The sequence below is a fragment of the Thalassophryne amazonica genome, chromosome 6 (assembly GCF_902500255.1).
Source record: "Thalassophryne amazonica chromosome 6, fThaAma1.1, whole genome shotgun sequence".
NCBI classification, from domain to species: Eukaryota; Metazoa; Chordata; class Actinopteri; order Batrachoidiformes; family Batrachoididae; genus Thalassophryne; species Thalassophryne amazonica.
Genome location: NC_047108.1, coordinates 94,758,970 through 94,784,318, shown reverse-complemented (window position 1 = coordinate 94,784,318; position 25,349 = coordinate 94,758,970). Strand labels below are relative to the sequence as shown.

The 25,349-nt window shown below is 39.1% G+C and overlaps 1 protein-coding gene across 1 annotated transcript; it reads right to left on the bottom strand.

Annotated features, from left to right (window-relative positions):
* Window positions 1–326: 326 nt before the first annotated feature.
* LOC117512676 (rho-related GTP-binding protein Rho6-like) lies at window positions 327–23,978 on the bottom strand. Its single transcript, XM_034172835.1, has 5 exons — window positions 23,708–23,978; window positions 19,690–19,777; window positions 6,710–6,819; window positions 6,449–6,583; window positions 327–4,569 (listed from the first exon to the last, which is right to left on the bottom strand). The coding sequence occupies exons 1-5, from the start codon at window positions 23,819–23,821 to the stop codon at window positions 4,324–4,326; spliced, it is 693 nt and encodes a 230-aa protein (XP_034028726.1). The 5' UTR covers window positions 23,822–23,978; the 3' UTR covers window positions 327–4,323.
* Between the last annotated feature and the right edge of the window lie 1,371 nt (window positions 23,979–25,349).

The following is a 25,349-nucleotide window of genomic DNA, read 5'->3' as shown; positions in this document are numbered from 1 at the left end:
TTTAAAGCGTTGGGTTTGAGACGAGAGGATCCTTGGTTCAAATCCCAGCCTGACTGGAAAATCACTAAAGGGCCTTGGGCAAGGTCCTTAATCCCTAAGTTGCTCCCCGTGTGTAGTGAGTACCTTGTATGGGAGCACCCTCACATAGGGGTGAATGTGAGGCATTATTGTAAAGCGCTTTGAGTGCATGATGCAGATAGAAAAGTGCTATATAAATGCAGTCCATTCCATTTATCTTCTTTGGAAGTGTTTCATGACCACCATATATTTCTCAATCACAAAGACAAAATCGCATCAAAAAGCAAGACTCAGGAAGAAGAAACTGCTTAAAGTTGAGACCATCTTTACTCACTGTATTTTTAGGATGAACACTAATAGTTAGATGTCAAAATAATAAGCATATCACAACTGTCAAAGGGGCAGGTAGAGTCCAAAAACAGATTATTAGTAAAAGAACAGTGCAGACTGATGGTAACCGTGCTAAAAATGGCCAATTTTTTTTCCTCAATGGTTACACAAGGGTTTCAGACTTTAGAAATAAAGATATTAAGAGGAATACTAGCATAAACGGGAGAAAAAAATCAGCAAAATTTGGTCACACATTCTGCAAAATCAGCACCAGTGACCGACTGATCCTTTGAACGACTAAATTCTAGACATTTGAAATATAAATAGTTTGGAAATTAACTTCAGACACAGTTACTGAAATAAAATAGCACATGGCAACAACCAGCACGGCACCAAACTATAATTTAAGACACGATAGATAAGCTCACACATACCTTTTATATTGCTTCAGTCTTTTTCTAATAAACAAGTTTTAGTGGAAGGAAATATACAACAAAACAAGTCTGTCTGCCACAAGGATTGAAGCAGAGAAATGATGGGCCTGTTTAAAACTGCACCGAAAAGTGAACGAGTGACTGCAGAGCTCGGAAAACACGCGTGACAACGGCTGGCATGGGTTCTTCGGGATCCCGTGGAGATTGGGAGCAGTTCTCAGCGCCCTGAAATGTCCCGGCCGTCACCTCAGCTGCTGCTTCCGTCTGACACTACAAATAAAAGGTGAGGCCCCCTCTTGGAGAACCATCTCTCTCCCTCTGCCGATCACGCTGGCCTTGCTCCTACTGTTGCTAGGCAACACGTTAAATTCCACCATGCTGTACATCCGAAGAATTCTGGGTGTCTGGGTGCAGACTTACAAATCATCAAGTCCTCCATTAGCTGAGCTGTCAGCAGCCACTACTGCCAACACTCAAGTGGATACGCAAACATCACCAGCTACGAAAACCACGAGCCATTAGAGACATCTAGAGATGTTCTTTTATAAATTAGGAAACATCAAGAATCTTTCTCAGAGAATTAAAATGAAACTGGACAATGGTTTTGAAGCACAACATGAGAAGTATGATGGGAAATTATCTTTCTGCAGACAGGACCAGCCTGTCGGTGTGATTCACTTGAAGCATTTTGTTGTCGAAACTGATGATTTACAACAGCACTTGGAGCGTGTTGAAGCAAAATGAGTTGGCCTGCGTGGCTCTTTTAGAGGTCAAAGATAGAATTCGAACTGTGATTTATATCTATGAGACACAAGATTGAAATATTCCTTTTAAATAAATCTATTAATGCTCAATCATGTAAAAATACCCTTTCTGAAACATTTCAAAAGAGGTTGAAGAAATGATCATTTTATTTTGTGTTGTTTGAACAACAAAAAGAATAACCTAAAAATTGGATTTCACAAAGTGATTATTGTAAAACGAGGAAAAGCGATGCCATGCACATCAATATAAAGGGGTCATATCAAAAAGGATTTTATAATTCATTTTACACAGTTACATTTGGAGTTTTACTTTAAATATTGTTCAAGTCCAGCAACTGTAAGACTATAAATATTGAAATTCCCCAACTCAGCGTAAAATTAAGTCAGAAACCGCTCATGTTAGACTCCCGTGACATATGTCACATTAATTCATATGTTTAATCTTGCTTGATGTTAGACACACCCATTGAACCAGTCTGCAGTCTGTTGGACAGAGAGGCTGCATCGGCAGACTTGTACTAGATTACTATAACAAAGGCAAAAAGCCATATGTCACAATCTGTAGGGTGTCTGTATGCATTTAGTATTAGTCAAAAAGGTACCTGGATGGGCTACTACCTCCATAGTGTGTAAAAAAAAAAAAAACTACACCCATCCCATGAGTAGGCAGAGGATGGTAACTCAGGAACTTCCCAGGAAAATTCAAAGAATATAGCAGACGTACTTAAAAATGGTAGTGTCATCCAATGGGCTGTGGCATTGTACAAATATAGATTGGGAACCCTTTAAGAAAGTCTGCCATTGCAAAACAGAAATTTTCCTGACATACGTGGGAATGCACATATGTGTCATCTGTAGACATCTGGGTTAAAAGACGTAAGATGACAGCAGTGTCGCACATCCAAATCGTGTCAGTACTTGCTTACTTACTTCTAGTGTACTACAGTAAAAGTTGGGTACTATGTTTGGTATATATATATACCAAACATAGTATATATAGACACACACACACACACACAACGTATTCGGATGCAGGAAGAGAGATGGCCCACAAAACTTTGTTTGCATTTAAATCAACAGGCACAAAAGCAAACTGTTTCTTGGAGACTTCAATTTAAAAAATGTTTTAGAATGTGTCACCTCAAATGTTTCAACTGAGTATATCTGGCTACAAACCTCATTATATGTTCTTAAGACACCTGGTGAGATATACTAGCTTTCTATAAAGGCCCTATGACTTCCCTTTTTCAAGGCAAATTTTCGAAAAGGACCAAGTCTTCTCTTTTTATTGAACAAAATGCTTTCATTTAAAAATAAGACTCACAAAACACATTTTATGAGAAACTCTCATTTCTTTTTTTCAACCACATACTGAAACACTACAACTTTTAGGAAGACAGGATACTGAAGCACTACAACCTTTAGGAAGACAGGATGCTTTTTGTAAGCTATTTTGACTGATGGTGGCATTTTTAAAATGGCCTTTCTGGGCTCACCATTTTCTGCTATTAAATACTCATACCATATTTCATGGTTGCTTGACAGTTGTTTGATGATGACTACTGTACTGCATCTATCACAATGAGCATCAATTTTCCAACATAACTTCCCCATTGCTGGTTAAATGATCTGACTTTTGAGCCATGCTCTGTTCAGGATGATCACTATGTCTCTCTGTCAGGGAGCACTGTAAGCTAGTTAGAGGGTTGTGCTAAATCAGTCATCAGGGGCACATTAGTTTAATGGGTATTTGGCGTCACCTTGTCTTGGGAATTTAGAAGACATGTAAATGCTTAGAGCATGAATATAAGACAAGATTTTTTCAGATGTATTTAAAAAATAAAGACACTGACTTATATTCCAAACAATACACTATTTAATATGACCCCTTTAACACAATTAATACTTATGCTTAGTGAATGGTGCAAATCAGACTGCTGTCATGACAGTGATTTGAACATAACATGCTCAGTCTGTACATCGTGTTGGATTTTGTTTGTTTTTGTCACACACACCGTGTCTACTCTGGATTATTTTGTGGCTCATGTGAGTGTTGACTCACATTGCATTCTGGCTTCATCCTCCCACTGCATTTGCAATTGAACCCTCCATTTGCCAAATCGTTCCCTACTCAAGTCTCTTATCTACTGTCAGCTTTAATTTCCAACCCAAACCCTACAGAAGGTCAATAAAGGGAATTATTTCCTCAAGGACCACTCAAAAAAACACAAACCTTGTCCACGTTTCTCCCACCACACTTCCCTGTCACTGTCAGATTTTACATTTCTTCTCGTGACTCAGCCCATGTCATGACCTTAAGAGACATTCAGAGAAAAACATTGATTGGGAATGGGAAAAGCTTTTGGAATTTCAAGTAGGACTCATCAGGGTGATACAGGCAAATGCAATTTTTACAAGCACTTTCCTGGTGCTGTAACCTTATTTAAAATGACTCACAACACAACAGTTATGGGAGGAACCTTACAAGGTGCCTGCTAAAGATCTTCTTGCAATGTGAAATTATCTTACGTACAGTATAAAATTCCGGTCAGTTAAGGACATGTCAAACGTCTTTCCCTCTGTCTCTGCTGGTGATAAACTCACGATCTGTGTCACAGGTGGATATAAGGAGTGCAGAAAGTGGAAGCAAAAGAAGGACACTGCAAAGGAGAGGGGGGCTTTGCAGAAACAAACATCACAGTCCTCTTTACAGTGCACATCCAGCTGATCCAGATGAACTCCACGTCTTGATGCCATGTTGTGTTTCCCAACAGTTTTCACATGATAGAGCAGCTCTTGGACTTGTCTTTGCTGAAGGTGGAGGAGAGGAGTTCTGTCTTGCTGGGCAGGTGCAGGAGTCTCTTGGAGAGGCTCCTGACAGGACTGGATTTATTGGCAGGCTGGAGTTTGTTCATGCAGGTGAGAGCTGCAGTACGGAAAATACTCTGGATGCTCTTCTCCGATGTGAAGGCTGAGCACTCCAGATACGCCTCTGCTCCAAGATGTTTGGCCAGAGATGAGCCCTGCCGTGTGAAGAAAGACTTACATGAGTGTAAATTATGTAAGTGTGACCCGAAAGCGGAATTTTAGAGTGCCGTGAAGGCCATTTCAGGAAAAAACAGTGAATTCATGTTGCACAATTGTTTTTCCTTTGTGCTCAGTAAACCAACCCTATTACAACGCAGTGTAACATGAAACTCTTTTGTGTTAAAAGTAGTATGATAGGCATTATTAAATAAATAAATGCATTATTATATAATTAAAAAAAATGGGAGAGGGAGAGTAGTACTGAAGGCATCCTCTGTTAAGTAAATAAATAAAAATTTGCGTGGAAAAGTAGTACTGAAAGAATCCCCCATAAAGCATTTTATTGCACTTGTAAGCTTCTAAAGTGTCACTCCAAAAACTAACAAATATACACCACGATAACAAAAACCAACAACTTTAGATTCATAAACCTCATGATCAGTGTTGCCACAGTTACTTTGAAAAAGTAATCTAATTACTGATTACTGATTACTCCAAAAAAAGTGGTCAGATTAGAGTAACACGTTACCGGCATCACTGCTCATGATGGATCTACCAATGCAGAGTGACACCCAGGTGCAGTACAGTCAGAAAAGGTACTTTAAATTTCTCCTATTCACATGTATGGTTTAGAAAATAGTGGCAGGTGAAGAGGAGTTACCACATTAATTTAAGCATCTTTTCCAAAAAAATTAAATAAAATAAAAATTTATGCTCATCCTTGGAATCAGTGCATCAGCATGGTTGTTTTAGGCTATAAAGAAACTACAACACTCAGAGTGCTCTTATTCAGTCTTTTAAAAGTGCTGTATGTTTGTGCTAAAACTATCAAACTTGTGCTGTTTCCTAAAAGTGTTGATATATATTTTATGTTTTGATTATTTTATTTTTAATTTTATTGTTTCTAGTTTAGTATTGTACTGAGTAATTAATGTCATGATTACACATTCTCCAATACAGTACCTGTAAAGCTGGTTTGCAGTGCACCAATAAAACACATAGAAGAAGTTTTCTTTTTATTTATTTCTAAGTTTATTTTCAAAATGTAGCTGACGACCTGACCAAAGCTTTAAGGTGAGTGCCTTAAAGCAGGGATTCATGGTGGATTTAATTATTGACGTGTACTGAAAACGTCATATTTTAGAAGTCACTAGTATCATATATCGCAATTGTAACAATTGGTGTTTGATTTACATTTGCAGAAGGACAGAAAACTGAATGAAGCTCTTTAACCCACAAATTTTGCTTCCACTTTATATGGTATGTCTCTCTCAGGACACAATGTCTCCTTGAATATTTCATCGGGATAGAAGTGGTCAGACAAAAACCTCTGTTCACCTCAAAAGAGTTTAACACTTTCTTCACCCATTCTGGGGTGTCAGAGAAGAATGTTGTAAAAGCAAATAATGTTTCTTCTCAGCCATTGCTGCAATCACATTTTACACATGCTTGGACGTGGAAGTCGAATTCACACGCACCATGACATCACAAGTTAATACGCGCGCGGCTAGAAGTATTTGGGCGCAAAAATTTCTTTGTTTAAAATGGAGAGTTAGATTTATGCACTTTTATCTACCTCCTGCAGCCAAGATGAAATTTGAACATTTTGACTTTCATACATACACTTAATCCTATGAATTTAAGCTTAAATTAGATGGCATCCTACTCAACCCATTGTATCCAAACATGGTACTTATTTGACTATAATATACAAAAGTACAGAATTATTATTTGCAGCAATGCATGCAACTGAAGCTGCTCCTGCAGACCTCAGTAGCCACTTCGAAAAGGTCTGCCTACATCCCTCACAGCATCTCAATTCAGATGGCAGACAGACAGAAAGCTTTGTACATAATAAAAGAAAGTGGAACAAACCTGCTCATGGGTGATGGGAGTCTGCTTCTGGTTGGACAGTTCCATGAGTGTGCATACGTCTGTGCGCAAGTCTGTTTTGCAGCCTATTAGTAGGATCTTTGTTGTGGGACAGAAGTCATGAATCTCTACTTTCCACTGCAAAGAAATAGAGGAGTGGTGTAACGTGTAACAGATAAAATATACACCGGTAACCAGCAAACATAATGAATGTACAAGTGGTGCACTGTGCACCTGCCATGTGTGCATCTCTGCAGTCTGTACCTTCTTCAGTGCGCTATCCACTGTGTCTGGACGACTGATGTCAATGCATAAGAGCACTGCATCCGAATCGCTGTAGCACAGGGGCCTGACGTTGTCATAATATGGAGAACCTAGATGGATACAGTTGGAACCATTTCAGTAAACATATTTGAGAACTGATTTTTTGGAAGATAAGAGATTTTGCTTACATCTACATCTTCACATTTACACAATATGGAATAAAACAGACATGTATCTACAGTCAGATCCATAAGTATTTGGACAGTGACGATTTTTATAATTTTGCCTCTGTACACTGCCACGGTGAATTTGAAATGAAACAATTTAGATGTGCTTGTAGTGTTGACTTTCAGCTTTAATTAAAGGTGTTTAACAAAAATATCACATTTTGTCTGTTGCATCCACCAGATATACAGCATCATAGTGGAGTAGCACACAGAACAATTTTCCTCAAAAGATAATGTGAAATTTAAGCCACAGTTTGCCCGAAGCCACATGGGAGACGACTGTAGACTGGATCTGTTTTTGTGTATTAAAATGTTTCTCTGTACCACTCAACTATGAAGCCACAGAAGCCTATATTTCCTACAGAGATGTAATGACTGCTTTGCAAACTTCCCTTACTGGTCTCCTTCTTGCACAAGAACTGCATCCTCCTCTAGACAAATTTACCATATTCAGTGACTTGAGGATGTTCATGTATCCATCCCCTGATTTCTCTAAAGACAAATGAACCTTTCAATTTATTTTCATTTATATAGCACCAAATCACAACAAAGTCGCCTCAAGGTGCTTCAAACAAGTAAGGTCTAACCTTACTAACCCCCAGAGCAAGCACACAGGTGACGGTGGTAAGGAAAAACTCCCTCTGATGATTTGAGGAAGAAACCTCAAGCAGACCAGGCTCAAGGGGGTGACCCTCTGGTTGGGCCATGCTACAATACAATTTACATAACAATTCACATAACAAAAATGCAGGAAATGTTGCTGGTGTACAGGACAGGAGGGTAGAGAAACAGAAAACCGACACTACATCCATCTCTGGATTGAGACACACCTTAAACAGAGAGCGGGAAAAAAAAATTGTGTTTTTTTGTGGAGTTTTTTTCCTCACCAAAAAAGTGTCTACGCCACAACCCTACCCTGCACCCAGTGTATGCAAACATTTAACAGTGTACCAGCCAGAACAAAATTCCGATGGACACCAGAATTCACCAGTAAGAAATCAGAGATGTTGCCCTTACTATACACAGAACTTACAGTATCTATGTACAGGCTGGCAGTAATGTCCAGCTAAGAATTGGGGATCCCACAAATTCTACGGCTGTCATACAGAACAGCCTGATAAACTGAATCAAATATTTATGAAAATCAACACGGGGTACAAAGAAACACTGCCATATTCATGCATAGAGAGCAGGGTAATAATACCCCTGCAGTTGGTGCAATCTACGTAGGTGATCATCCTTTCCTTTCCAGAGAGGGACAACATATCCTTTCTTCCAGTCTGTTGGGATTCCAGATGGAAGCAAAGATTGCTTACAATGTCAAGAGAACAGCATCCCCACCTGCTTGAAGAAATTCTGCCTCAGTGCTACAGATCCCTGCAGTTTCAGTCACCCTCAGCTGTGACCACCTTGCAGTCTCCTAAAATGTGGTGGTTCACCATCAAGTGTATGTATGAACCCATGACCAATATCCTGTCTGCATCAGATTCATACAACATAACAAAGTAGCTGGTCTGATAGGACAGTACAACAGAGCCATCAATCAGGATTCCTTGCCAGGACTATGATGACACAAGGTCTAGTTTTGGCGTAATGCAGTGCTGTGATTCCTCTGTAAACAGACCAAGGGTCACTAGACCGCTCATAGTGTGTCACCTTCTCGCAGACTCTTCTAATAATTGCCTCCTTGTCTACACTCAGCACCATCACAACCCACTTTCTCAGAGTTGTATACAGCTTGGAATTTCCACCAACTCATGAACTACAACATCTCAGGATGATATTGAGAGTGTCCTCAGAGGAGAAGCAATGCCGTCTGTGAACACAACATAATATAATAATGTGAATAAAGTAATATAACCATTTCTTTACTGAAGCAGGGTATGCTCAATGATCCTGACAGATGCACAACCTTCTTCCACTTTGAGTTCTTTTTCTTCGATCGATGTATTGTGCCGCCCACAAGAATGATGCAGCCATGGTTGGCTGGATTTTCTGGAACAATGTTATTTGTGCCGAGAGCTGTGACTCAGTTATTTATTTATTTATTTTTCCTGAGATTTTTCAGCTGTTGCACTGCCATTTGAGATATTAGTAGTAGTAGTAGTAGTAGTAGTAGTACAACCCCTGGCAATAATTATGGAATCACCGGCCTCGGAGGATGTTCATTCAGTTGTCTAATTTTGTAGAAAAAAAGCAGATCACAGACATGACACAAAACTAAAGTCATTTCAAATGGCAACTTTCTGGCTTTAAGAAACACTATAAGAAATCAGGAAAAATAATTGTGGCAGTCAGTAATGGTTACTTTTTTAGACCAAGCAGAGGGAAAAAAATATGGACTCACTCAATTCTGAGGAATAAATTATGGAATCACCCTGTAAATTTTCATCCCCAAAACTAACACCTGCATCAAATCAGATCTGCTCGTTAGTCTGCATCTAAAAAGGAGTGATCACACCTTGGAGAGCTGTTGCACCAAGTGGACTGACATGAATCATGGCTCCAACACGAGAGATGTCAATTGAAACAAAGGAGAGGATTATCAAACTCTTAAAAGAGGGTAAATCATCACGCAATGTTGCAAAAGATGTTGGTTGTTCACAGTCAGCTGTGTCTAAACTCTGGACCAAATACAAACAACATGGGAAGGTTGTTAAAGGCAAACATACTGGTAGACCAAGGAAGACATCAAAGCATCAAGACAGAAAACTTAAAGCAATATGTCTCAAAAATCGAAAATGCACAACAAAACAAATGAGGAACAAATGGGAGGAAACTGGAGTCAACGTCTGTGACCGAACTGTAAGAAACCGCCTAAAGGAAATGGGATTTGCATACAGAAAAGCTAAATGAAAGCCATCATTAACACCTAAACAGAAAAAAACAAGGTTACAATGGGCTAAGGAAAAGCAATCGTGGACTGTGGATGACTGGATGAAAGTCATATTCAGTGATGAATCTCGAATCTGCATTGGGCACGGTGATGATGCTGGAACTTTTGTTTGGTGCTGTTCCAATGAGATTTATAAAGATGACTGCCTGAAGAGAACATGTAAATTTCCACAGTCATTGATGATATGGGGCTGCATGTCAGGTAAAGGCACGGGGAGATGGCTGTCATTACATCATCAATAAATGCACAAGTTTACGTTGATATTTTGGACACTTTTCTTATCCCATCAATTGAAAGGATGTTTGGGGATGATGAAATCATTTTTCAAGATGATAATGCATCTTGCCATAGAGCAAAAACTGTGAAAACATTCCTTGCAAAAAGACACATAGGGTCAATGTCATGGCCTGCAAATAGTCCGGATCTCAATCCAATTGAAAATCTTTGGTGGAAGTTGAAGAAAATGGTCCATGACAAGGCTCCAACCTGCAAAGCTGATCTGGCAACAGCAATCAGAGAAAGTTGGAGCCAGATTGATGAAGAGTACTGTTTGTCACTCATTAAGTCCATGCCTCAGAGACTGCAAGCTTTTATAAAAGCCAGAGGTGGTGCAACAAAATACTAGTGATGTGTTGGAGCATTCTTTTGTTTTTCATGATTCCATAATTTTTTATTCAGAATTGAGTGAGTCCATATTTTTTTCCCTCTGTAAAGAAATTGTTACTGACTGCCACAATTTTTTTTTTCCCTGATTTCTTATAGTGTTTCTTAAAGCCAGAAAGTTGCCATTTGAAATGACTTTAGTTTTGTGTCATGTCTGTGATCTGCTTTTTTTCTACAAAATTAAACAACTGAATGAACATCCTCTGAGGCCGATGATTCCATAATTTTTGCCAGGGGTTGTAGTAGTATGGGGGGCAGGGGGTGCAGTAACAACAGGATTTAATTTGTCAGTAGACATTTTGAAGACCATAAAACAATATATGTACATACCAAATACCCCCCCCCCCCCCCCCAAGCCTGGATGGTTGCCATTCAGGACCCTGTTACTTATATCACAGATGTCTAAAGTGGACCCTTTAGCAAAAAAAATTGCTTATACCACAAGGTATTCTGCAAACATCATCAAATAATGGGTGAGCTTGAGAATGTAAATGAAATCAGTTGCACATCGCCCATAAAAAGGCACAGAAGAATCGATTCCTCAAGATATAACCCCTTCAATGAAAAACAAATATAAATTCTTAACTAAGTCATGTAACCTAATTGTACCAGCATCCCTAAAACCAAGTCTCAACTGTCAATGAGCCCTTTGAAGTGGTTCGGAAACATGAGCTCCTTTAGTTCAATAAATACAAGTTGGTCCAATGAGAGGGCGCTCATTGTTCATCCGGAAGTCAGAGTAATCCTCTTAAAAAGACGCGGCTATTCATGTCTGGATAAAAGATGCAATGTGAAGAGTGAAAAAGATGCGTCTGAACCTTTTCACTGTATGCAAAAGCTTGGTGCACACATGGGATTAAGGTGAATACTTAAACCAAAGCCTTGTGTTCTGCACATAAAATGTGACATTGTATAGAGTGGAACACCTGGAGGAACGATGAACGGAAACTTTCTGTCTGCGTGTTTCTATTGAAATTTAAACCAGCCTTTTCTTTTACCCAGCAGGAGGAAAAAAACACACACAACACACAACCACAAACCTGCATGAGTTCCATTTCAATACCACAGGACCTTTTTTCGGCAGCACACACCATAAGGCAGTGAGGAGGTCATGCATGTGTTTTTGCTCAGTAATTCTCATTTGTGCCTTCTGTTCACTGTGACGAGAAGCCAAACGCACACATGCTTGTTCCCAGTGTTACAGGCTTCCACCCCCCGCACAGACAAGGCAACCCCCTCTCCCCTGTGAAACAACCCCTCTGCAGGCCAACTGGCACTCTGTATTACTAACTTCCTGTGGGCACAGCGCCTCAGCCAGCACCACTACAAAAGAAATCTGTTCTGCAGCTGATTGCTTTTATTCATTTTGTTTGTTTAAGTGTGTCATTGTGACAGGAGATCACAAACGTACATGGCAGCTCACACCGCAAACCTTCAACATTCTTATTTTTTTCAATTTTGGCTGTAAAATTCAAAAACAATATATCATTGGTCCAACCAATGGCTCAACCAGAGGCAGCGGTAAAAAGGTTTCAATTTCGAGTGCATCAATATCGGAGCATATTCTTCACAAAATACACTGCAAAGACCTGCAGGACAAAACTGCATGTACTACGCCATATACACCCCCGTCTTAAGTTGTTTTTGTGTTTTTTGAAATGCCACCAGGAACTGCCTTGAGACTAGGTTGGCCGTATATTCTGCAGCATGAAATTAACAGATGTGTGACTTTCCAAATCAAGTCCAATCAACTGCATTTACCCCAGGTGGACTCTAATTAGGCTGTAAAAACAAAGACTGTGAATTCGTATGTACACGTGATTCTTGAGTTTTTTGTTTTTAATGTCAGGATTCATGGCATGGAACGAACAGAATGCTGGACACAGATTGCAGACCCACAGACACAGAAGGCTGAGTAATAAAAAGGCTTTATCTTCAAAATACAGGCACAGGTACAGTACACAAGTAATCAGTCAGCATGGCAAAGGTAATTGGCAGACGTGAGGCTGAGGCGTGGTCACAAACAAGATGGGTTCAGATGCACAGAGTAACCAGGTCGTCAGAGCCGAGGCAAAATCAAAAATAAAATTCTACTTTTTGGCCGAGGCCCTTTTCTACTTTTTTTTACTAATAGCCCATATATATACTAGCTGGGGTACCCGGTACCCGCTGCCCGGGTTAACCTGTTTTAGACATAAGCCAAATGCCAATCATTTTAATCAAAACAATTGTCCAACATTTGTTTTTGTAATGCTGATGTCTTATAAATATAATAGTTAATGGTCTAACGTTTGTCCAGCAGAACTATAAGAGGTGGACTACCCAAACTAAGTGGAAATACTTGGTTAAAAGACAAACACATTTGAAGTCCTTCATGCAGACTTTGCTTTGCAATCAAATTTATAACAAAATTGCACACAAAAGGTAGGTAAACAGTAAATGGAAATATCAATGAATCAAAACTGAGGTAGTGGTGTATATCGCTGTTTTTACATTGCAATTTTACAAACATAAAATTAATGTATTCAGACAGGAAGGCAAACTGGGTTGTACAGGATAGTCAGGTGCTTAACAGTTGAGAACATAAAGTAGCTGAAGAAAGGGATTAAATAAACAGAGATGGCCAACACATATACAGGGCTGGAAATTTGAATCTGCCTGGTTATACCCACAGCCTCAGCCTAAACATGCTGTTGTGCAGGGAGACCGTGCCGCAGCTCTGTGGAACAATCTCCCAGCACACATTCGGCAGTCGGATACAGTGGAGACTTTTAAGTCACGTTTAAAGACTCATTTGTTTTCCCTGTTTTATCATTAGTGTTATGATGTGTTTTTAATTCTTGTATTCTTTTATGGTCATCTTTTTATTGTGTTTTAAATTTTTAATTCAGTTTTTTTTATGTTGTGTGAAGCACCTTGAGACAATTTCATCGTGAATTGGCGCTATATAAATTAATAAATTTGAATTTGTTGTTTTGCTGAGTGTGCTGTGGCTATACTGTGCTGAGTGTGCTGTAGAAAAGGATTAAATAAACAGAGATGGCCAACACATATACAGGGCTGGAAATTTGAATCTGCCTGGTCATACCCACAGCCGGCTATTTTGTGGGTAATTTTCAGTTCAACTTTTAAAAAAATGGTACCAGTTTGTTCCCCATGTCATGAGGATTCAGAATATATATAGTTTTTAAGGCTACATATTATAGTTTGTGAGTTTATCCCAGACAAAAAGAAAGACAGACAGAAGTGGCAGCATGAAAAGCACATGGTACAACACTGTATGGTCCTACATAAATATCTTTCAGACATAAAGACATGGATGACCTCTAATTTCCTGCTTTTAAATTCAGATAAAACTGAAGTTGTTCTACGTGGCCCCACAAATCTTAGAAACATGGTGTCTAACCAGATCCTTACTCTGGATGGCATTACCCTGACCTCTAGTAATACTGTGAGAAATCCTGGAGTCATTTTTGATCAGAATATGTCATTCAATGCGCATATTAAACAAATATGTAAGACTGCTTTTTTGCATTTGCGCAATATCACTAAAATTAGAAAGGTCTTGTCTCAGAGTGATGCTGAAAAACTAATTCATGCATTTATTTCCTCTAGGCTGGACTGTTGTAATTCATTATTATCAGGTTGTCCTAAAAGTTCCCTGAAAAGCCTTCAGTTAATTCAAAATGCTGCAGCTAGAGTACTGACGGGGACTAGAAGGAGAGAGCATATCTCACCCATATTGGCTTCTCTTCATTGGCTCCCTGTTAATTCCAGAATAGAATTTAAAATTCTTCTTCTTACTTATAAGGTTTTGAATAATCAGGTCCCATCTTATCTTAGGGACCTCATAGTACCATATCACCCCAATAGAGTGCTTCGCTCTCAGACTGCAGGCTTACTTGTAGTTCCTAGGGTTTGTAAGAGTAGAATGGGAAGCAGAGCCTTCAGCTTTCAGGCTCCTCTCCTGTGGAACCAGCTCCCAATTCAGATCAGGGAGACAGACACCCTCTCTACTTTTAAGATTAGGCTTAAAACTTTCCTTTTTGAAAAAGCTTATAGTTAGGGCTGGATCAGGTGACCCTGAACCATCCCTTAGTTATGCTGCTATAGACTTAGACTGCTGGGGGGTTCCCATGATGCACCCAGTGTTTCTTTTTATTCACCTCTTTTTGCTCTGTATGCACCACTCTGCATTTAATCATTAGTGATCGATCTCTGCTCCCCTCCACAGCATGTCTTTTTCCTGGTTCTCTCCCTCAGCCCCAACCAGTCCCAGCAGAAGACTGCCCCTCCCTGAGCCTGGTTCTGCTGGAGGTTTCTTCCTGTTAAAAGGGAGTTTTTCCTTCCCACTGTCGCCAAGTGCTTGCTCATAGGGGGTCGTTTTGACCGTTGGGGTTTTTCTGTAATTATTGTATGGCTTTGTATTGCCTTATATTGTATTGCCTTACAATATAAAGTGCCTTGGGGTGACTGTTTGTTGTGATTTGGCGCTATATAAATAAAATTGATTTGTTTTGATTTGGTGCTATATAAATAAAATTGATTTGTTTTGATTTGATTTGATAAATGGCTATTTTGGGGGTAATTTTCAGTTCAACTTTAAAAAAAATGGTACCAGTTTGTTCCCCATGTCATGAAGATTCAGAATATTTATATATAGTTTTTAGGGCTACATATTATAATTTGAGAGTTTATCCTGGACAGACAGAAAGACAGACAGAAGTGGCAGCATGAAAAACACATGGTACAACACTGTATGGTCTTACATAAATGGCTATTTTGGGGTTAATTTTCAGTTCAACTTTTTAAAAAAAAGGGTACCAGTTTGTTCCCCATGTCGTGAGGATTCAGAATATATATAGTTTTTAGGGCTACATATTATAGTTTGGGAGTTTATCCCGGACAGACAGACAGACGTGGCCCTTTATGTATATACGAGGTCTGTCCAAAAAGTAACGGACCTTTTTATTTTTTTCAAAAACTATATGGATTTGAATCACGTGTGATTGCATCAGCCAAGCTTGAACCTTCGTGCGCATACTTGAGTTTTTTCGCGCCTGTCGGTTGCGTCATTCGCCTGTGGGCAGGCTTTGAGTGAGCACTGGTCCACCCCCCTCGTCGGATTTTTATTGTCAGGGAAATGGCAGAGCGACTGCCGCTTTGCTCCATGAAATTTTTTTTTCAGGAACTGTTAGAGACAGCCAGTTGGAAACCATTCGAAAGATTCAGATGGCTTTCGGTGAAGATTCTGTCGGGTCACACGGATTAAGGAGTGTTAAAACCTTTTTAAAGATGGCCCACAGCAGCGGAGGGCGCGCGGCGCACAGAGCGGCCATCGACAGGCTGGAACGACCAGATCATTTCCAAACTGAACGCTGTGTTGATCCGGGACATCGTCTGACTACCACAGAAATGGCAAGAGAGCTGGACATAGCACTTTTGCGGCACATTCCGCTGTTATAGGAGATTTTGTAATGAAAGACGTGCGGAGGATTTCGCGCGTTGGCACGGAGCCGCTCATGGCGCGCAACAAAAAGCACGTCCGTGTTGGAAGTCTCACAGGACAAGTTGTGACATGCCCAGCTGTTACACAATTTCTCGGATACTCACTTGACTGAAAAGCCACCGAAAGCCGTCTGAATCTTCCGAATGGTTTCCAACACGGAGGTGTTTTTTTTTTTGTGCACCATGAGCGGCTCCGTCCCGACGTGCGAAATCCTCCGCACATCTTTCATTACAAAATCTCCTGTAACAGTGGAATGTGCCGCAAAAGTGCTATGTCCAGCTCTGTTGCCATTTCTGTGGTAGTCACACGATGTCTCGGATCAACACAGCGTTCAGTTTGGAAATGATCTGGTCGTTCCAGCCTGTTGATGGCCGCTCGGTGCGCCGCGCGCCCTCCGCTGCTGTGGGCCATCTTTAAAAAGGTTTTAACACTCCTTAATCCGTGTGACGCTGACAGAATCTTCACCAAAAGCCATCTGAATCTTTCGAATGGTTTCCAACTGGCTGTCTCTAACAGTTTCTGAAAAAAATTTCATGGAGCAAAGCGGCAGTCGCTCTGCCATTTCCCTGACAATAAAAATCAGACGAGGGGGGTGGACCAGTGCTCACTCAAAGCCTGCCCACAGGCGAATGACGCAACCGACAGGCGTGAAAAAACTCATGCGCACGAAGGTTCAAGCTTGGCTGATGCAATCACACGTGATTCAAATCCATATAGTTTTTGAAAAAAATAAAATAAAAAGCAACGGACCTTTTTATTATTAATTATATATATACACTCAACAAAAATATAAACGCAACACTTTTGGTTTTGCTCCCATTTTGTATGACATGAACTCAAAGATCTAAAACTTTTTCCACATACACAATATCACCATTTCCCTCAAATATTGTTCACAAACCAGTCTAAATCTGTGATAGTGAGCACTTCTCCTTTGCTGAGATAATCCATCCCACCTCACAGGTGTGCCATACCAAGATGCTGATTAGACACCATGATTAGTGCACAGGTGTGCCTTAGACTGCCCACAATAAAAGGCCACTCTGAAAGGTGCAGTTTTATCACACAGCACAATGCCACAGATGTCGCAAGATTTGAGGGAGCGTGCAATTGGCATGCTGACAGCAGGAATGTCAACCAGAGCTGTTGCTCGTGTATTGAATGTTCATGTCTCTACCATAAGCCGTCTCCAAAGGTGTTTCAGAGAATTTGGCAGTACATCCAACCAGCCTCACAACCGCAGATCACATGTAACCACACCAGCCCAGGACCTCCACATCCAGCATGTTCACCTCCAAGATCGTCTGAGACCAGCCACTCGGACAGCTGCTGGAACAATCGGTTTGCATAACCAAAGAATTTCTTCACAAACTGTCAGAAACCGTCTCATGGAAGCTCATCTGCATGCTCGTCGTCCTCATCGGGGTCTCGACCTGACTCCAGTTTGTCGTTGTAACCGACCTGAGTGGGCAAATGCTCACATTCGCTGGCGTTTGGCACGTTATATATATATATATATATATATATATATATATATATATATATATATATATATATATATATATATATATATATATATATATATATATATATATATATATATATATATATATATAGTGGAACAGTGGTTAGTGCACTTCGTTTCAGTGCAGATGATTCCTGGTTCAAACCCCACATCTATCACATTTCTCCATGTACTGTGAAGTTGCATCAGGAAGGGCATCTGACATAAACATTTGTGCCAATTCAACATGCAGATCCACCTCAGACTTACTATGGCAGCTCCGAGTGCAAACAAGGGAGCAGCCAAAGGGACTTACCTGACATATATATTGGGTTTGATTTTACTATTCTCAATGGAACCATATTCCTAGACTTTTCCACTAAGACAGACTGACTGACTGATCGATGAGTCCATCCCGTCCAATTTGTTAACCTGATTATAAATTGGAAAAATAAATATCAGCTCATAACTCACCAAACTAAAAGGGCATATAATGAGAATTAACCTGTTAAAATATGGTCAACTTTGATGTGCTGGATCAGTCCAAAAACAACTTTGTTTTGCCTATGTAATATTTCATAGGCATTCTTCCACCTGCTAGATGGGTAATGGATGCTAGATTGATGCCAAAAATTAGGAGCAGGTGTTTTGTCAGTGAGACAGTTTCTGCACATAAACACATTAAATCAGAGAAATTACCTGTTCTGATCATTTTACAGCCATATTGTCATAAATTGAAATAACACAGAGGTTCACACAGCCCTATGTAAAGAATTTTAAATGGATAACTGAAGTAGGCACTTCTTCCTTCTCTCAGTTGGCACATACAGCAGGGAAAATATGTATTGAACACGTCACCAATTTTCTCAGTAAATAATATTTCTTAAGGTGCTACTGACCTGAGTTTTACCAGATGTTGGTAACTAGCCAAGTAATCCACACATACAAAGAAATCTAACTAAATTATGTGTAATAATGTGAAATAAGACAGGAAAAAGTATTGAACACCTGAAGAAAGAAAGGTGCAAAAAGGCATGGAAAGCCAAGACACCAGCTGAAATCTATGAGTAATTAGAAAGCAGTCCTGCCCCTTGTCAGTGCAAATTAATATCAGCTGGTTTAGTCCCAAATGATGACCTATAAAAAGGTGTCTCATGATTTCACCATAAACTGGCCACAACCAGGTGAGAAGTGAAAACAATTATCAGAATAATTGGCCAAGAGCCAAGGACCACTTAAGAAAGACCTGAAATTAGCAGGCACAATTGTTTCAAAGAAATCAATAAATAATGCACTCACCACCAGATTTACACTTTGCTAATAAAAGAAGCATTGAACACTTCACCATTTGTCTAGGTGACTCCATTACAAGACTCCATTGCTGAAGAAAAATCACATTGAAGCGCATTTAAAAATTGCTGCACAACATTTAGACAAGCCTGTGAAACACTTGGAGAATATAGTCTGGTCAGATAAGACAGATAAAACTGAACTCTTTGGATGCCATAATACACACCATAAATGGCACTGCACATCACCCCAAAAACACCATGCCAACAGTAAAGTTTCGCTGTGTCATTTCACATTATTACAAATAACTTCATTTCTGTATTTATTTGTTTTGATTTCTTGTATTACTTGAGTTGTTACAGACATCTGGTGGGACTTTCATGTCAATAGCACCTTTAGAAATATATTTACTTAGAAAAATGATTGTGTTCAATACTTATTTTATCCGCTGTAATCGTGGTTTTCTCAGATTCTTTTATTTGCAAAGTGTAAATCTGGTGGCCACCAAGGCCACAGCTTCTTGCGCAGTCACTACAGTGTTAATTTATCAATGCAAAATTTACTGTGTATGCCCGTTCACAGCCCTTAGCAAGACATATTTGTAGATAAGGTGTTTATTTCACTTTTCCAAAGATCTCTTATCAGATCTGGCGCAATAGTGACAACGTGCTGAACTGCACCCAAACAGGCTCAGCAGATACTGACGTTTGAGAAAAAAAATGGCAACAACACCTGCCTGGGGTTAAATTATATGTGGCCATGTAAAGACAAATCTCACAAATCAATCTATGCACAATACTGAAACTACAGAAAAATCAAAACTCAAGGACAAACCTTAGCCATTAAAGCTTGAAAATTCAGTTTTTATGAAACTGTAAGATGATTTGTTACCTGATGTGTCCCAAAGGCTGAGCTCAACACGCTGATCTTCAAGTTCCAAACAGGCTGTGTAGTTTTCAAACACAGTGGGGACGTAAGTCTAGAAATGAATCATATGTTTTTAGTTTGTTTTTTATGATAAATGGATTATTCTGTTAACCTGCTTAAATCTCTGTTAATGAACTAAGCAAAACAGGAGTTACACTGGCTTAAGATTAATTATTTATATACACACACACACACACACACACACACACACACACACACACACACACACACACACACACACACACACACACACACACACACACACACACAGAGAGAGAGAGAGAGAGGCAGTGGTGGCTCCATAAGTTTTTTGTTCTTGGACGGGGAAGTTAGGGCATGATTATGTATTGGTACGCTAAATATGTAGGGCTGCCAATAGCAATTATTTTTCTATTGATTAATCGATCGGCTATTCTAACACATATCAGTGACTCTTTTCTGGCAAACCTTTATCAAGAATTGCGCCTGTATCTTTCCTGTTTGGGTGTTCGCCCATAGCACTAGTGCTGCTGTGCAATGCCAATGAAAGCTTGCACAATGTGCAAACCATTTTTTTGTTTTCAGCTAATTAATATGAAATAATCCCATAGTTATGATACCTTCAGCCTTTAAGAACTTTTACTAACCTTGTCAGCAATGGAATCAGACTCTGCTGCTGCTGCTGCCATGTTTTGTTTTGTTTTTTGAAACTGGAGTTGAGCTGACAATAACTGGCACCAAAAACGTTTTGTGTCACATTACCCTGCGAGCACGCAGTCATGCACCAACATCATGGCATTTAGGAATGATATTTGATCTTTGAATTGATCATGTCTCCATATACATTTCAACACGCTTTACTTGTTCTTGTTCCCCCTTTTTTAATATTATTATATTTATGGAAATACTGGAGGAGTGGGGTACAATTAGTTATACCTATCAGCTAACGTTAGCTTATCTAGCCGGCTGTAGCACCGTTTATCGTAGCTTACAAAATAATTGGTTCTTTTATGTTTGATAACCCACATTAATTCATCATTTTGTCCACATTTATTTTATATGTATTTGTTAATACCGTTATTGTAGGTTTAACTACGCTATTATACTTTATACACTAATTACCGTTTTTGTTTATCTTGTTAGCTTGCTAGGTACCATTGGCTTATTAACGGCTAATTTAGCTCTTCTAACTATAACTATCTTATTTTCATTATTTACATTTTTATTTTACATGGTGTACATTTTTAATGATTCATCAGTTTATGTGTTCTTTTTAAAGATATCAACATATAGTACCTTAGTTCTTAGATTTCCATTTGATAGCATATAGATTATGCTTTTTATTTTCCTATAGTATGCCAGCATAGTTACTTTAGATAGATAACAATACACATTACATCAAACCTTCTGTTTCTATAATAAAATACCATGACCAAATCTTCTCCTGTATTAATATTTAGGTTTCAATACCTACTCCTGTATATTATATAGTACCATATTTATTGTATATATTGTATAATACCCTTAATATTTAAATATAGTAATATATATGATGTCTTATCGTTCTTACGTATGTCTTATTATTTGTTATTATATATACTTTTTTCTTGAGCCGCTTGGGTGGGTAGGGAGAGTTCCCATGGGATAAAAAAGCTTTTCAACCTACCATTCCTGGTTCTCAAGACCAGGCACCTAAGTGGTTCTACTCTTCTATTTTCTACTCTTCTATTTTACTCTTCCTTTTTAGATATTTAGATATACCTTACTATACTAGCATAGTTCCACCTTAGAATTGGAATATAATATATAAGATATACCTTACTGAATTTTCATGAATCAAAAATTTTAATTCAGAATATAAATGTTGTGTTGACTACAAATATTGATGTCAATGCTTTTTCAGTCTTGAGGTATTGATTATTTGGACTAAATGTAGCAGCCTTACAAATGTGTATGCAAATTTCAAGAGCATAATACACATGTTATTACACATATACAACCAATAAAAAAGCAATTGTGGTTTCAAAAGCATATTGATTTCCATTTTTGACAGAACACAAATGAAAACTTTGCAGACACACACACACACACACACACACACACACACATACGCATCTTCAACCACTTAGTCCAATTAAGGGTTGTGGGGGCTGGAGCCTATCCCAGCAGTCATGGAGCGGAAGGTGGAGTACACCCTGGACAGGACGCCAGTCTGTCGCTGGGCCACATATAGACAAACAAAGACACTCACACCTGCACGCACACATACTGACAATTTAAAGTTTCCAATCCACCTAACTTGAATGTCTTTGGATGAGGGAAGAAGCCGGCGCACCCACCCAAACACAGGGGGAACAGGCAAACTCCACACAAAAAGGCCACAGGTGGGACTCAAACCCATGACCACCTCACTTTGAGGCAACAGTGCTAACCACTAATCCACCATGCTAATTTGGCAAACAGAATAATATAAATACTACACAGCTAACCATCTACAAATGATAGCAGAGAAGCTGGTTGGTGGTCAGTGGTGCTATTATGCTGCATGCTTTCTGAATGGTCTCCTGTTTCTCAGTTTCAGGTTCTGATTCCTGGATGGAGTTTTTGACAAAGAATTAATCAATTTTTAATTATAATATCATACAGAAACATAATAATAACAATAATAAGAATAAGAATAAATATGTGCTGCAGTGCATAAACAATATCTCACTGCAGAAAATGGAAGCTCTATAGGAATGGAACAGTCAGAAAAGGTTGGTGGTGAGAAAATGAGGCTGAAAACATACTTTCAATGAAAATGGTCATTTTCTGGCAGGGTTATGTAGAACTATCTAAGCACCCTCCAGAGCTTCTCAAGCATGTGGCCTGAAAACCATTCAATTTTGGCGTGGAGTTACAGAAAGGATCCGGATATAGTGCATTTGGAACAGTTTCAACTCAAGATAGAGCATATTAATTAATATAAATCCAATTGCATGATGCTTCTGGGAAAGGTTGGGCCCAAACTGGAGTAAATACCATCATATTTTGTAATAACCCTCCAAGAAATTTGAGCTCAGAAATTTAACGAATAATAGCTTTAAATTTTACATTTCCCATGTTGCTAGAACCTATTTTCACAAAACTTCCCAAAACTGTTGTAGCTGCCTTGGAACAGATACCACTTAACAGAAAGAGCAACAAAACAGTGTGAAAGACAGCATGGTAGCATAAAATGTTTTCATAAAACACATTGAAGATAATGGGATTAACCTCAAATGGATTCATTTGCAATTTGGAGTGAATTTGCAAAAAAGGGAAGGATTCCTGGATCTTCAAAAAAATGGCTACACCCTAAAAATTTGGTACACAGCTGTTGGACATCGCTTCACGCATGGGTACACTTTCAAGCCCGTGTCATATGGAATAGAATTTTTCTTTTAACAGGGATTTAACACTTTTTGTATCACATGAAAATTGCTGCTGACACATTTTTTAAACTAATTAAATTTTAAAATTGGTCATGTCAGTAGAACCAATTTTTGCTAAATTTGGTGAAAATGCAAACCAATCTGGCTTTTTAGAATACTCTAAAACACACACAGACACACACACACACACACACACACACACACACACACACACACACACACACACACAGAGAGAGAGAGAGAGAGAGAGAGAGAGACTTTGGCAGTATTACGCACTCCAACGAGTGCCATTTTAATTTTCTGGTGCGCAGTAATAGGAGCCAACCGAAAATGCAGATCGATCAATCAATACTAATGCTGCATTAATATTTAGTTTGGCATTACATAGCCTTTGAAGGGACCATTAAAAAATAATAATTCAAATTGAGTTCCACCGTAATATGGTGATACACATCATAGAATACCTTTATATCAATATCATGCATGAAGTTCCCTCCTGCAGCAATGCATCATTCTGCATTAAAAAACGAATTCTACACACGCATAGAATAACTGATCTTTATTCTCCAACTGAAAAAGGCGTATAGTACCTCTGGATAGCAGTCCTTTGCCAGGACCTGTAACATGGCTGTTTTACCGCATTGGACGTCTCCCACCAGCACCAGTTTGCACCTCGCGACAAAAAGCTGCCTTTTTTCTTTCATGGTGAAAATGATGAAGGTCAACTTTGTAAAATCAAAGAATCCTGCCTCGATGAAAGTGTGCGTCCTCTCCTCCTACTCGATCACACTGTCTGCGTGCAGGAATCACTGCGGAACTTTATATTGTCGCGCCAACCAATGAGCGCCGCCGCGCCGTGCGCCAAAGGAGAATCTACGACGTCTGAGCGGAGGTGGGCGCACATCTGGAAGTGTGGGGATGATCCCTCCATCAGGCGCCTTCACACACGTAAACCCACGCGTTTTGATTTGTTTTATTATTATTATTTATTTACAACGACTATTTCCATCATTTCATCAGTTGCGCAACAGTTGCGCAATGAGCCCAAATATCTCATTTTAATGATTTATTCTAAATAATTTAGAATGTAAAAGTGTTCTTATGATCATTTTATCGAGTGCTGGCCCACATTTGGATCATAGAGAGTTCCAATAATTTTTCCATAATTATTGTAACATTTAAACGATTTGTCAAACACACAAAATCTAAAACTACAAAATCTTGTAGTCTTACACACCTCTCTGCAGCTTCTCTCCCCCTGCCATCCCCTCATTACCCCATCCCGGTAGAGATGGTGCCTGCTCCCAGACCACCAATAACCAGCAAAAATCTATTTAAGCATAAAAATTCAAAAAGAAAAAATAATATAGCACCTTCAACTCCACCACAGACTAAAACAGTTAAATGTGGTCTATTAAACATTAGGTCTCTCTCTTCTAAGTCCCTGTTAGTAAATGATATAATAATTGATCAACATATTGATTTATTCTGCCTTACAGAAACCTGGTTACAGCAGGATGAATATGTTAGTTTAAATGAGTCAACACCCCCGAGTCACACTAGCTGTCAGAATGCTCGTAGCACAACCGAGGCGGAGGATTAGCAGCAATCTTCCATTCCAGCTTATTAATTAATCAAAAACCCAGACAGAGCTTTAATTCATTTGAAAGCTTGACTCTTAGTCTTGTCCATCCAAATTGGAAGTCCCAAAAACCAGTTTTATTTGTTATTATCTATCGTCCACCTGGTCGTTACTGTGAGTTTCTCTGTGAATTTTCAGACCTTTTCTCTGACTTAGTGCTTAGCTCAGATAAGATAATTATAGTGGGCGATTTTAACATCCACACAGATGCTGGGAATGACAGCCTCAACACTGCATTTAATCTATTATTAGACTCAATTGGCTTTGCTCAAAATGTAAATGAGTCCACCCACCACTTTAATCATATCTTAGATCTTGTTCTGACTTATGGTATGGAAATTGAAGACTTAACAGTATTCCCTGAAAACTCCCTTCTGTCTGATCATTTCTTAATAACATTTACATTTACTTTAATGGACTACCCAGCAGTGGGGAATAAGTTTCATTACACTAGAAGTCCTTCAGAAAGCACTGTAACTAGGTTTAAGGATATGATTCCTTCTTTATGTTCTCTAATGCCATATACCAACACAGTGCAGAGTAGTTACCTAAACTCTGTAAGTGAGATAGGGTATAAAATAGTATAAAAA

Excerpts from the sequence above, each read along its gene's own strand:
- LOC117512676 (XM_034172835.1), bottom strand. The coding sequence starts at position 23,821 with ATGAAAGAAAAAAGGCAGCTTTTTGTCGCGAGGTGCAAACTGGTGCTG. Across the intron at positions 19,778-23,707 it reads CAAAGGACTGCTATCCAGAG|ACTTACGTCCCCACTGTGTT; the intron begins GTACTATACGCC and ends ATTCATTTCTAG. Across the intron at positions 6,584-6,709 it reads TGGATAGCGCACTGAAGAAG|TGGAAAGTAGAGATTCATGA; the intron begins GTACAGACTGCA and ends ATTTCTTTGCAG.